Here is a 14,295-nt window from a genome sequence, read left to right as displayed (position 1 = left end):
GTGTGAAAATCCTTGTCATATATTCAAATTAAGTCTACACTTGCCCCCTTTTGTTTTTTATTCCCTACTTTTGACATTTGTCAATCCAAAAGTTCTGCAAACTTTGAAGATAGGTAGGAAGACCAGCATGTTGTAACAAATGCTACATGGTGAGACTTGATAGGGCACGTTAAAGGGTCAACAGCAAAATTGGAAAGTGAATTATGAAGTTGAGCATTATTTACCAATTTATTTTGGGTTAAATTTACTCTGTTTCAGCTTTTTTATTTCAAACATTAAATGGTATGAAAGTAGAGATTTTTAGATGACATGAAGAATTTGATCCTAAAGCAGAGCAGAAATGGATGTAAATCTGAAGATTGTGTGTGGTTGACAAAGTTTTTGAATTGTGTATATAGTGAGATTTTCAGGAATGGACATTAGATGGCATATGAGTGAGAAGAAGATGGCAAAAAGTATAGCTGGTTGTGTTGCTTGTATGGATAAAGATACATAGCTAATGAATGCACTTAAACAGCAAAGCCAAGTTAAAGAAGAATTTGAATATCATACAAAAGCTCATAAGGCTATTAAGAGATTAAAAGAGCTAGTAAAGATGAATTGCAAATAAGGTGATGACTAATGTGTGGAAGAATTATGCTTGCTGAAGAAGAATAAAGTGTAGGTCAGATGGAAGAATTACTGGAACTGGTGCAGAAAACTCTGCTTAAGACGAATCAAGAAGTTCACTGGAGAAAAAGCAAAAGGGAGAGATGACAATGTTTCCACCTGCCAAAAAAGGTATTGGGTGGAAGTGTTTATAGTAACACAGAATTCTTGATTTGTAGAAGGCTAGTGAAGAAGAAAGGAGTAGAGATGGATAAAGTAAAGCATTTCTATCTTGTATGAGTTCCTTGAATTTAATATGTAAAAGGATTTTTGAAGTGAGGGATGAATTCCAAACTTGGGAAGAAATATACATATAATAACTAGTGAGCTTATATCTTCCTTCTTTTCTGGAAGTTTTCACTACTTAAGTGGCAGTACTGGAGAAAGTAGTGACAATTGCAGTTTTCACTTGCACAGCTAACTCTGCAAGAGGTAGTAGTACTTTTAAGATTTTTAAATTCCTGAAAAATGAAAGCATTTGAAAAAGTTCAGCTGACTTCTTTGTGACTCGGTCAGTTATAGTGTGTTGGGTTTGTGTGGCAAGGTTTTGGTAGTGAATGGGCTCTAGGGGTGGCTTCTGTGAGAAGAAGCTTCCCACATCTGATAGAGCTGGTGCCAGCTGGCTCTAAGAGGAGCCACTGGCTAAGGCTGAGTGGTTGTGCCTCTGGGATAACATATATAAGAAGGGGGGAAACAAATCTGCACAGCAGTAACAGCAGTGCAAAGAGAGGGTTGTGATTATTGTGAGACAGACAAGTCTGCAGATGCCAAGGTCAATGCAGAAGGAAGGGGAGCAGGTGCTTCAGGCACCAGAGGAGAAATTCCCTTGTAGCCTGTGGGGGACCCCATACCAGAGAAGGTGGTTGCCTGAAGGACCCTGTGACCCTGTGGGAGGGCTGTGCTGGAGCAGGCTCCTGACAGAACCTGTGGCCCCATGGAGAGGGCAGTCTGCATTGGGGCTTGTTTGCTGGCTGGACTTGTGAACCCGTCGGGGTCCCATGCAGGAGCAGTCTGTTCCTGAAGGACACCACCCCATGGGAGGGACGCCATGCTGGAGTAGTTTGTGAAGACTGTGAGGAATCCTCCCAGTGAGTCCTTGTCCCCCTGCACTGCTGAGGGGTAGGAGGTAGAGAAAGTAGGAATTTAAACCTGGGAAGAAAGGAGGGGTGAGGAAAGATGTTGTAAGACTTGGTTCTATTTCTTATTTTCCCACATGGATTTAATTGGTAGTAAACTAAGTTCCCCAAGTCAAGTCTGTTTTGCCTGTGATGATAATTGTGAGTGATCTCTCCCTGTCCTTATCTTGATCTATGAGCCTTTTGTTGTATACTCTGCCCTGTCCAGCTGAGGAGGAGAGTGATAGAGCAGCCTGGGTGGGCACCTGGAATCCAGCCAAGGTCAACCCACCACATGTAGGCAAATATCAAGACTATATCCAAGCATATGCTGAAGAATTGAAACCTGTTTTTCCAAAGCAGTCCACACTGAATTTTCCAGTAAATTAAACAGCATGTAGGGGTTCTCAAGGTTCTGTTTCACTTGCTTATTAATTTAGAGGAAGATTAAATCTCACCGTGTCAATTAATCCCTTGTCTGAAGTTTTGGAGCATGAGCACTAGGAGTCCTTAAGAACTCTTTGGGAACAGGCATAGTTTATAAACAACGAGTATGCATGAACTCTTTGGTGAGAGAACTGTGATTCCACTTCTGGTAAACAGCAGTTCAATCCTTTAATTTTCAATAAATAGTGGAAAGCTAGTAGCATTTAAGTGGTGCAAAAAACTGAAGTATCTTTATGAACTGTTCAATAGGGTTTCTCCAAAGACACTGGTGACATTTTGCACTAATGGCATCCTGCTTCGCACGCTCATGGCAGGAGACAGCACCCTATCTAATGTGACACATGTTATTGTGGTAAGGACTTTATTGTATTTCATGTGAGGGGGAGCAGTATGTATTACTTGTTAATTGCAAGGTGACATCCTAGTTTTCTACATTAATTTACTGAATATTTAAGTTGTTTTTGTTTGGTTAGCATCTCACTTAACTTTAAAGATTTACTGAGCTTTTATTGTTAAAATAAGATTTGTAGGATTTGTGGTTTCCAGTATTATCTTGGGAGTGAGATTCAAGCACAAGAATTAGAGAAGTTTCAGACATTCACTTTGATCTCTGAAATCAAGATCTATGTGGTTTTTACATTACACTGCAGTCTGCTCTGGTATCTTTATAAAACCTTTCGGAGTATTTTTTTACTTTTGGATAGTTTCTAAAAAAATCCTTACTTACGGATCCTTACTAGACTGCCACATTTTGATGTAATGTACCACCAAATTACATATTTTAATTTTCTAAAAAGTTTGTATTTGTGAAAAGTTGTAATCTTGTATCTGTGATGTTCATCTGTTATTTTTGTTTTTCTTTCTTTTTCGTTATAGGATGAAGTACATGAGAGGGATAGGTTCAGTGACTTCTTGTTAATAAAACTGAGAGATGTGTTGCAAACCCAGCCTAATTTAAAACTCATTATTTCTAGTGCAGCTCTAGATGCAAATCTCTTTATTAGGTATTTTGGATGTTGTCCAGTAATACACAGTAAGTATTTATGTGAACACTTATTCTCAGATAAGTGAGAATATCTACCCTGAAACTCATAGATCTTATCGAACTGTACCATACCATTCTGACAAAAGCCGTGTGATGAATACACTGAGAGTTACAGCAGTGCTTTTTCTTTGTTTACTCATGTTTGTTGTTTCGTAACTATTTGCACCTACTACAGAGGGAAGTGTTTTTATCACTGGAGGTTCTGTAAATTCGGGATTGTCCTGGCCCCCTCCATGTTCAGTTAAGAAGGGAGGAAAAGGTTCTCAAAGTGCTAATGTCCGTGGCAATATAGACCCTAGGATATGTAAGAGTATTGTCTATGTGTCTATTAATACATACCAGTAGATTTTAGTTCTTCAGGCCTCAACAGAGATTGCTACTGGTTACTGGATAAAAGACAGATAACTGTACCTGCTCTTTTCAGAAATACAGTCATAGGCAAATGAGGATTTTGTGTTTTAATCACACAATGCCTTGCTTTATTTAGAGTCTTCTCTAAAAATCACTGGATAATTTTAGTGGATATTCCTGAGAAAAAGTTAATTTTTCTTATTTACATAAAGAAGTGTTTAGTTCTCAGTTTGGAAATTCTACCTAGTAAAATGAAGCTTGCAGCTTGTTGGAGGCAGGAATCTGGAAATGACACAGATTTTAGTGTTTGGTAATTTTTTTTTCTGAGAGCAGAAACCTCATTGTAATTGGTGTGTGGCTTTCCAGTTTACTCTTATGGCAGCTTCCTATGCTTTTAGCTCAGTAGGTTTATTTTGGAAATTTTGACTGGTGTCTTCATTTTACTGCAGTGGTTATACTGTTATCAGATAGTGGACTTCACAGGCTAATCACAATTGAAAAGGCGCTTTTTTCATTTTTGATAATTTAGAAATTAAAACAATAGAGCTTAGATACTTTGTTAATGTAATGTAAAAGGTTTGATTCTCTTTCAACAGTATAGCTGGCAAAATCCTGACCACAGAATCCAACATGCTGTAGTTGTGGGTTCTGTAGTAGAGTTTGTGATTGATGTTAGAAGACTTCCTCCATAACAGCTTCTAAAAATATGTGAGTTGTAGCTTGTTCTTTCTGAAGGATAGAAAAGTCCTAGGTGATACAAACTCAGCTGTGGGAAATGTCTGCTAAGGGACCAGAAATTTAAAATGTAGAGATATTAATTTTTCCTGTATAAAACCAGAATTTTATGTCCATAAATAAGGTCAAGTAAGGTCTAGAAAACAGTGATGTTAAAAGAGAAATCAGAGTAAATTCTTAGGAGATAAAAACCATTGGAATGTCTCATTTGTTGGGAAGTATTTGTTAAAGAGACCCAAATTTGGCTGCTCTAATTAAGGACATTGAGAGGAGTCTGTCTCCTCATATACTTCTTATGAAAGAAGGTAGTTGAATACTAATACCCCTAAACAAAAATGTCTGTTTTCTTTTTCTCATTTGATAAAATTGCAGTAAATAACTGTCAGTCTTACATCTCTTACTGCAACACTTAGAAGAATTAATGAGAAACAAGCTATGCAACTGGCATTTCCCTTTTGAATTGTGGTTTGGTTTTTTTTTGTGGCCCAATCATTTAATGAAAATAGACTTAAATGAAGAGACTCTTACAAGACTTTTCAAGGAAAGTAATAATTCCTTAAATCAGGCCTTAATTATATTTAATTCACTTTTTTTTGTCTGTAAAAATGATTTTAAAAAATTAATATGATAATTAAAGCTAGGGAATATCTAATCTTTCATGAATTTTTTATACTTTCAGTCCAAGGAAGACCTTTTGAAGTTAAAGAAATGTTTTTGGAGGACATTTTACGAACTACTGGGTATACAAACAAAGAGATGATAAAGTACAAAAAAGAGAAGCAGCAAGGTTGGTGGACTTCTTATTCTAAAAGGCTGGTGATGAGTCTCATTGATTGATTGAAAATTAAAATTTTAGTCAGAATATTAAATGAGATGACAGCAAGTTAGATGACAGCAAGTATTGTGAAACTCTGTGTTTACAATGTTGATGTAGTTTGTGATTGTGGTTTTTTAAAGCTAAACCAGCAGGGGAAAATGAACTCAACTCAAAAGAGAGATTATAAGTCAGAATAACAATTTAATAAAATAAGTACGATTATACAGACAAACAATTGGTTTTAACCCACGAAACCCAAATGTATAACCCAGCACCCTGGGGCATGAACAGAGTGGTGCTCTTTGGGCCCCCTGAGTCCAAAGTAAAGGAAAAGGGGGAAAACCTGTTGGTGAGAGTGCTGTTGCAGTCCAGTCGAGAGTGGTGGTTGCAGTCTGGTTGAGAGCGGTGATCTGCAGTCTCCCTCTGGATCCCACGAGTGGTTAAAAAAGTCCCAAGACTCCAAGATTATATATTCTCCAGTTCAGGCAGGAATGCTCAGTACCTCCCTCAGGGCGGGGGGTTCCTTAATGGGTGTTAGGACAAAAACACCCTTCTATCTCACAGGCCTCTTAACACCTAGTTTGTAGCCTGATGAGTCAGGCTGCTCTGGGCAGAGGGTGCAAATAGTCTCTTGACAACAGTTTCTGGGAAATGGCATGGAAGGCTATAGAACACACAGTTTTGGGTTACACCCATCCAGTGATGAACTGGGGCCAGCTGTTCTAACTAGGACAGTAATTTAAAAAAAAAATTTCACTTTCTTTCAGTGATTGCACTTCTTATCACTTTCAGTTGATAAATGTTAATTTTTTTGGTAGTTATTATGGAGTAGAATTACATGTAACTGTGGCCTTTGCCCACTTGAAAACTATAGAACCACAAGATACTATATGCTCACTTTAGGGTGCAAATTAAAGTACAGCCAAATTAAAGTGCAGCCATTAGAGAAGGCAGGATTTTGTACATTTTGCATGGAAGTGGTTTCTGTTATTAATATTTTTCACTGCATTCTTCACACTTAGGTGTATTTAACTTATATAGCCCAGAAGCAGTAACACACTTGAACTAAAGAGAGGGGTTTTTTCAGTTGGTTAGGTAGATATATTATTTGAAAAGTTTTCCTGGCAGCTGAAAGTAATGATCCTACTGAGTATTTAAAATGGAAAAAAAAAAAAAAAAGATAAACCTCAAAGCTGTAACATACAATCCTAACTACACGTTTATCATGGAGTTCGGCTCTAATCACTGTGGATAGAAAAAGCTGAGTTAAGTCACTGGTGTCTTCTACTGTTTTCTTCTACTTGTACACAAAAATTAGTTGTAATATGCAGGAATTGTATCACTTCTCTTTGACATTTCACTCCTGAAGAAAGATCTGCACTGAGAACTGTGTTAGAAGATAGTTACTTAGGAAGCTTTTTTGAATGCAGCAAGCTGGAATACTGGAGGCTTAGGGCATTAAGCACCCAGGTGGTATTTTTTACCTTGCTGTATAGCAGATGTTTGCAATGGTGCACTTTAGGTGCTCTTAATCATGGAATTTGTATTGGACTGGTAACAGTGTTCTAGATTAAATAATAGATCAAATAGGTTAAACTTTGTGATTTGTTATGACTATTTTTTGTAACTGAAAATAATAGATTATTAAGATGACTGTAACACTTCCTGTGGAAATACTTTATGCATTCTAGAAGAGAAGCAGCAAAGCTCTCTTACTGAATGGTGTTCTGCTCAAGAAAATAATAGCACACTAGAACCTCAGAGACAAAAATCTGTCCCAAGGGCAACGGAAGAGTATAATCTGTTGGGTGATGGCGGTGATACAGTATTTAATCAACTGGTAAGCTTTTCCTTTTGTTGGGAGGTGTGTTTAAGTCTGCATTAAAAACTATTCTCTAAAGAGATTACTCCTGTAGAATTTCTGGAAGGATAGTAACGTATTTTAAAGATTTTTTTTTTTGTTTGTTTATCATAAAGTACTGAAGTGTGCTTTTCAATTACATTGATTGTACATAACTTTTCTTCAGATTAAATGGCTGAACTTCCATTGCTTAAAATACTTGCATGTGGTACAATAAATGCTTTAACCGGTACTGAATGCTGAGTTTCTGATTGTTATTTGGAAAACTAACTGTTCAGTTTTTTTGTGTGCAATGTATGAGAATAAAGACAACTCTTGGAAGACATTAATCTTTAAATACTGTATTTTCTCTTCAGACTGAAAAAGATGTGAATTGCCTTGAACCGTGGCTAATAAAAGAAATGGATTCTTGTCTTTCTGACATCTGGTTGCATAAAGATATTGATTCCTTTGCTCAAGTGTTCCACCTCATTTTAAATGAAAATCTCAGCGGTAAGTTTCTCATCTTATTACATAAGAAAAAACCAATAACAAAACGACTTGAATTTCTGTAGCTATTCCATCTCTAGTTTCAAATGTTGTTAGCTTTGAATTCTGATGCCTATTGAAAAAGTGAATAGAATTAGCAGAATTAATGAATTATTTCCTTACTTGTTGTACTTGTTTTGGAATATTAACAGATGTTAAGCCGTGTATCTGAAGTAGTGTTAAATTCATGTGAACTGAGTGATGAGATGAACGGAGGACAAAAAATCTCTCTGGCCTGGTTTTTAAAAGTCTTATAAGTCATACTCATACTACATTTAGATGAAAAAATAAGAATGTTTTTATTGTGTTTGCTGATTTATTTATTTATTTATTTTGTACTTCTCAGTTGATTATAGACACAGTGAAACCAGTGCGACTGCACTAATGATTGCTGCCGGGAGAGGCTTTTTGAATCAAGTAGAACAGCTGATCAGTATGGGAGCAAGTATCCACTGCAGATCATCTAATGGCTGGTAAAAACAAACAGACAAACCAAAATACGGATTTATTTGTCAATATACAAATCAATTTGTATATTGTCATTATATACAAATATATAGAGAGAAATTTCTATAATATTTAAACTAATTGCTAAGTTATCTGACTACTGTAAGCAGTAATAGGTTTTGACAGTCTAAAGAGTTTCTAACTTCTATTCATCACATTGTATTTTGTAAATTCTAGATTGAATTCCTAATTACAAAATCTTTATTTTAGGCTATGCATCTTTCTTTTGGAGTGAAAATTTAATTAAGATTTTTATATAAATCTTTCAGGATGGCTGTAGACTGGGCTAAGCGCTTTGGACAGACAGAGGTTGTTGACCTGTTGGAATCCTACAGGTAAACTATAAGTGCTTTGCAGAAAAAGTTGTGTAACGTGGTAAGGGAAATTTGTGTTTTACCTTTTAATCAGAACAGTTTTTAACTTTTTATGCCTTAAAATTTGACCTAAATAGCAAGATTTATTTGGGAATAGGAATGTTTCTAAAACTTGTTTGTTTTTTTTTTAAAAAAGTGTCATAGTGATTATGTTTGCACAACTCCTAGGATAAATATAGTTATAGAGATGTAGGACTGTCGCTGTTGGAACAGACCGCGACACAAAATATCCAGCAAGACAGTTTCTTGGAAAGAAAAGGAAGCAGCAGCAGCCTGGAGCTGCAGTTTACAGCTCTTTAAATACAGCTCTTTAGGCATACGTATATTACACAGGTAGGTCAATTCGAATACACAAACCATAATTCCGACAGCTAATAGGTGGACTTTCCTAGTTCTGCTTTCTCACAACATCTTTGCACATCTGTTCTTGTTTTCCTTTAATGTTTATATTTTTCTCAGCCACTCTCTTCAAAATAAGTCCTTGTTCTCACGGGACAGCTTTCTCCTGATGTTTTTCTCCTCTTCTCAGAGTGCATCAACATGTTGTCAGGACCAAGGCTTCCATTTTCAGTCAGCTTTTCGTTCTGTATCAGGGGTCTCGGTCCAGCCGAGATTCTCCACAATTCCTCCTGTCCGTTATTTGAAGCAATTGCTTCAGGGCACCATACATCTTCTCCACGATAGCCTGTCCTGTAGGGGAATGTGAAATAGTCGTAACATGAGTGACCTTCCACAAGGCAAAGAAAACTTGGAGAGATTTACAGACACAAGGCAGCTCATTGTTTGTCCGCACCTAAGTGGGCGCTCAAAAATGCAGCAAAAGCACGATGGAAGTATTCAATGACACCATGACCTTTTTGTTTAGTATGTGCATTAGTAACCACCACATGGGAAGACATGTCAATGGACACACGGACATGCTCCAGATTACCAATTTCATTGACATGAGTGTCATCCGATTGCCAAATCTGTAAAGCTGTAGGACCTTGAGGGTTGGTACTGAAATAGACAGGGGTACAGGCACTACGACAATCTGGATAAGAGGCAACAACCGAGCGAGCAATAGAATGAATCAAGCCAAATCAACGTCTGAAGCCTTCTGCATGCTGTGCTCTGTCCTCAGCTTCCACAGGGACCACAAGATCATCAGTTTGGAGGAGGCTTTTGGCCAAGCACAGCGTGTTTTTCCCGAAATTCTAAAAGAGGTGAAAAACTATGAAGCTGCGCTGGATCGAAGCATAGCAAACCTGCTGGAACAAGCCTCTGCAAAGGAGTTGTTTAGAGTACAAACAACGCTTGAAAAATAAGACCTGGAAATGGACAATACAACACCGCCTGATCAAGTCGCTGTAACAAATTAACAACATATACAGAATCAGTAATAACATTTAAAGGCTGATAAGGAAATAACTGAAAAGCAAGAGTTACAGCTCGATGTTCCACAATTTGAGGAGAACTTGCTTAATGAATAAGTTGATGCTGCCATCCAAATTCTGTTTCCACACTACCGCAGCTTTACCTGTCTTCCTCAAGTTGTCCGTAAAGACTGTAAGACCATCTAGGGGCTTTTTGTTTCTTAAGGAAAAAGATTCACATTTCATTCTGCAAGGTCATTAGTATGAGAAAAAGCATTTGGGAATTTACCTTTTTGCGACCTTTTAACACCAGTTATGGCTTAAGATACAGAATTACAAAGAAGTAATACAAGCCTTGAGACTCAAGTGTTGAACAGGTAACTAGGGTCATTTTTTTCCACAGAAAGATGTTTTAACTAAGACAAACAGAAGCAACAACTTTGTCATTATTGGTAGACAAATCCACTGGACATCATCAGTACAGACACTGCTTCAAGGATACCGATACCCATGCTGTTAAACTGCAAGTGTTAAAGAACGTTCCGTCTGCTCCAATTACTTGACCTTTTCCTCCATATCCCATACCTACAAACCATGGAGGTTTGGTCGTGGAACCTAGCTGAAGCAGCTTGTACTTCATATATGTTTTTCAGACATCACTCAAAGTAATGAGATTGTACAGGTACAGCAATGCGAGCTGGATTTGTACCAGTACACTCTGTGTGTACTCTCAGTACACACCTTTCTTTAGCCTTAATGATGATTTGAGCTATGAGCTCAAACAATCCAGAAGCAGTTTTTGAGCCCAACAAGGCAAAAATAGCCACTCCACAATGTGCCGTGGATTAGATTAATGGTCAGATCACTGTACTAATACTCTAAAAGGAACACTGTGATATGCAAAAATGAAAAATTAGACAATTTGACGATGATCAATTCGTGAAACAAATTTAGAATGTAAAGCTTACTCTACTTGCTGGATGGTTCAAACTGCTCTGTTAGTCAGTTCTCTCAGTCAGTTCCCTCGGTTCCTGAGAATTGAGCAGGTCAAATAGAGGTGCCAGCTGGGTGTTTGGCAATTTCAAGTATGATTTAATTTAATCTAAAGACCTTAATAGCTACTGTATGTCAGTAAGAGTTTTAACATTAATATCCAATTGAACTGGTTGAGGAATGACTGCTTTCTGTGTACTTGAACCCTAAATATTTCTGGGATTCCTGTCACTGCACCGTGTCAGGAGCAACTATTAGGCCAAAGAATTGTAGATGCTTTCTGGTTTCAGCGTCCAACACACACCCAGCTGATCCTTAGTGGCCACAGCCAGCAGAAATATCATCTATATAATGACAGTAAAAGACAGTGAGAAAATTGCATTAGTACAGGAGATAATGTTGGAATCATAAACCACTGACAAATTATAGAAGAGTTTTTCATTCCTTGGGAGAGGGTTTTCTATGGATAACGCTTGTAGGGTTCTGCACGACTAATAGATGGAACTGAAAATGCAAATATTTTCTCTATCACTGGGGTCCAACTGGATTGTGAAAAAACAACCTGTCAAATTAATAATAACAATGAGTTATTCTTAAGGAAGCAGTAAACCAAGCTGTAATGCTCACACGGTAACTATGATTGCATTAATTTTTCTGAGATCATGCAGCAGTCTTCATTTCACAGATTTTTTTTTCCTCACAAAGACAGGGGTAGTCAAAGGATTCTGAGATGGTTCAATGTGATTAGCATCAAGCTGCTCTTTAACAAGCTGTTGCAGAGCCAACAGCTGTTCTGTAGGTAGGAGCCTCTGCTTAACTCACACAGGATAATTGTAAGGTAATTTAAAGCAATGGTGAGTTGTGTCACACCTTGCAATATAGTGAGCTTAGTTAACAATCGTTACTCCCCGCTGAGATAGAGCATCTCGTTCTCACAGGGTTAAAAATGCCACAGTGACATATGGCCTGACAGCAGCAATTTGACCTTCAGGATCAGTAATGAGCACTGTATGGTCTAAAAAAACCAAAAACTCTGAGCAGTACCTCCTAGTCTCACAACCCCTGGCGTGACTACAGAAGTTTGTTCGCCTGGACAACTGACAGCAAGCTTTGAGTGTCGCAGAGAGTATGGGTCAGTTGTGGATGCTACGCAGAAATCAGCAGTGACCAAAAGACTTGTGGTGCATCAGTAGAACCAAATTCCTCATCCCGACACTCACGAAACTCTGCTTGAGGAACATAACTCACAGAAGGTATAAGTTGAGCTATTTGTGTCCCTTTTAGAAATTATCAGTGGTGGATGAGGTGTGAAAACTATAGCACAGATCTACCTTGTATAATTAGCATCAATGCCTGCAACATGAACAAAAGGTCCTGCAAGTGTATTATTAGAACAACCGAATAACAAGAGACTTAACTCATGTTGTCTTCGTATAATCCTAAACATCTACTAGTCAGATTATGTGAGCAATAAGGACTCTTTAAAACAACACTTCAGCTCTGGCCACACTGATCAACATGACTGGTCTGCTCTGGCCTCCAGCCAGGAGACCTGGAGACACACCATCCACAACGCTGCAGATGCCCTGGAGAAGGCACGCAGGATGGCCTTGATAGTCTGCAGGGCCCCCCTGCAACAGGCTAACCAGGCAAGGCAGCAACATCGACAACCCCTGATTCAAACCTCGGAAAACACGGAAAAGCTCAAATGACTCTCACTACTGCCATAGCAGATGCAAATGCAGTTATTTGATGGTCTAAGGGTCCCACCTTGGCACAAGCTTGTATTATTGCATCAAGGGTAGGTTCTCCCGGCAGTACCTCTATTACTTTTTGACAGCCTGTATTGGCATTGTCTTTGGCTAGTTGTGTAACCAGTAGCTTCTGTAATTGAGTGTCAAAAACCTGTTTCTCTACAGCTTCTTGCAGCTTTTTTACGAATTGCAAGAATGGTTCCCGGGTACCTTGACGTATGGTTGTGTACCTCGCTTTGGGCTCTGCCAACTCTGCAGCCCGCAGTGATGCTTGCTGGCCTATGGTTTCTACTTGCTCCAAAACTCATGGCCTCCTGCACAGCCCACCCATGGGCAGCATGACACATGAAAAAGGAACAACACCAGTGAGTGGAAAGGCTCCACCTAAGATTCAACCTCCACAAATTTCATACAAGACTGAAAAATACCAATTTTTTGTAAGAATCTCTTATTTAACCTCAGTCTTAACATCTTCTTAAAATCTCGACACCGACGGAAAGTATTTTTAAGTCTACACATTCACGTAGCTTTTCTCTTTCACACAGTCTTTTTCCAGTCACACTGTAGGTGGCCACCTCAGACACTCGTCACTCACACACACATTTCAAGTAGTCATTGGCTGTGCACTTCTTATCAGTTTCATAATTCAAAGGGAATTTATGGCATAGCTGCCAACAGCAATCTGCAAATCCTGCATAACTCTTCATGCAAAAGACAAATATAACAAGAAAAGACGAGATATTATCTTGGAAATCTTCAACCTTTCTTATAGAGCAATGATACTCTGTCATAGGGCAATAGAACTACTTCTGCAGGGGGCAGGACTACCCCCTTTGTCTCATTATCCGGTCTGCAAATTTTCTACCTGCACCTTGGCCTCGGTGACAACCTTCTGCAATATGCAAAAAGCTAAGCACGTATGTTGCCTTGTTCTTAATCTTGCTTCAGGGGATTTTTTCGTCAGTCTCTCTTTCTCTTTTTGAAGAAAACGTTTGAGAGTGCCATGATCATGCTCAACAATATTTTAGTTTGTGGGAGAATGAGGGATGCCCGTAACATGCATAACACCTATTACTGTAAAAACAGTGCAATCTTATTTGATTTATAAGTTGGGGCATTGTCAGTTTTAAGTTGTCTTTCCCTTTTTCCCCTTTTTCTATCTTTTGCCCCCCCCACCGTGTCACCCCTTTCTCTTGAACACTCGTTCCCCCCCCCCCACTGCCAGAGGACGAAGGAGGGGGAGGAGAGGCCTGGTTCACCTGGAGAAAATCAACAGAAGGAGCTAGCAACCTAGTCATGTAGTCTGCTAAGAAAAGACAAAACATAGGAGGGGGAGAAACAGCTGCAAATACACACGTTTCAGAGGGGGGGAGGGGGTTGGTGTAACCAGGAGAAAAGACAGATGGCCCCCCCTCCCCTGACTGCACCCTCCGAAGCCGTTGCTACCGCCATCAACCCGCCGCTCCAGGGAGAGGAGGGTTAGCAGGGGAAACACTCTCTGTGAGGATAGAATCAGCGAAGAAGGGGGACGGCCACCCCGTCACACCGCTTGAGACCACGGCTGTCAGCAGTGTGGGGATAAAATGCCTCCCACCCTCTGCTGCCTGGGGAGCTGCCGGCGCACACGTGTGGGCACACCGCTCCGATCGGGGCCGCCACAGCCACAACGATCTCGGCAGTGCGCCGGCTGGGGCCGGGCACGGCACCGGATCACGCATGGAGCCGCTGCCGCCGCTGCCCGCTGCACTGGCACCCAGAGCCATGG

General features: G+C 39.3%; 1 protein-coding gene across 3 annotated transcripts in view; it reads left to right on the top strand.

Annotated features, from left to right (window-relative positions):
• LOC103757165 (3'-5' RNA helicase YTHDC2) overlaps positions 1-14,295 on the top strand; it is a 36,757-nt gene that overhangs the window by 5,133 nt on the left and 17,329 nt on the right. For all 3 annotated transcript variants that reach the window (XM_025896446.2, XM_025896447.2, XM_018086087.3), the window contains exons 6-12: positions 2,460-2,562; positions 3,087-3,243; positions 5,021-5,128; positions 6,850-6,998; positions 7,376-7,511; positions 7,894-8,020; positions 8,324-8,389. In XM_025896446.2, the coding sequence (XP_025752231.1) occupies positions 2,460-2,562; positions 3,087-3,243; positions 5,021-5,128; positions 6,850-6,998; positions 7,376-7,511; positions 7,894-8,020; positions 8,324-8,389 (846 nt within the window). The remainder of the gene's footprint in view (positions 1-2,459; positions 2,563-3,086; positions 3,244-5,020; positions 5,129-6,849; positions 6,999-7,375; positions 7,512-7,893; positions 8,021-8,323; positions 8,390-14,295) is intronic.

This window comes from Manacus vitellinus, unplaced genomic scaffold (genome assembly GCF_001715985.3).
Source record: "Manacus vitellinus isolate BGI_N305 unplaced genomic scaffold, ASM171598v3 scaffold_9_pilon, whole genome shotgun sequence".
In the NCBI taxonomy this organism is placed as follows: domain Eukaryota; kingdom Metazoa; phylum Chordata; class Aves; order Passeriformes; family Pipridae; genus Manacus; species Manacus vitellinus.
Note: the sequence above shows the minus strand (reverse complement) of the source record. Positions and strands in the feature narration are given on the sequence as shown.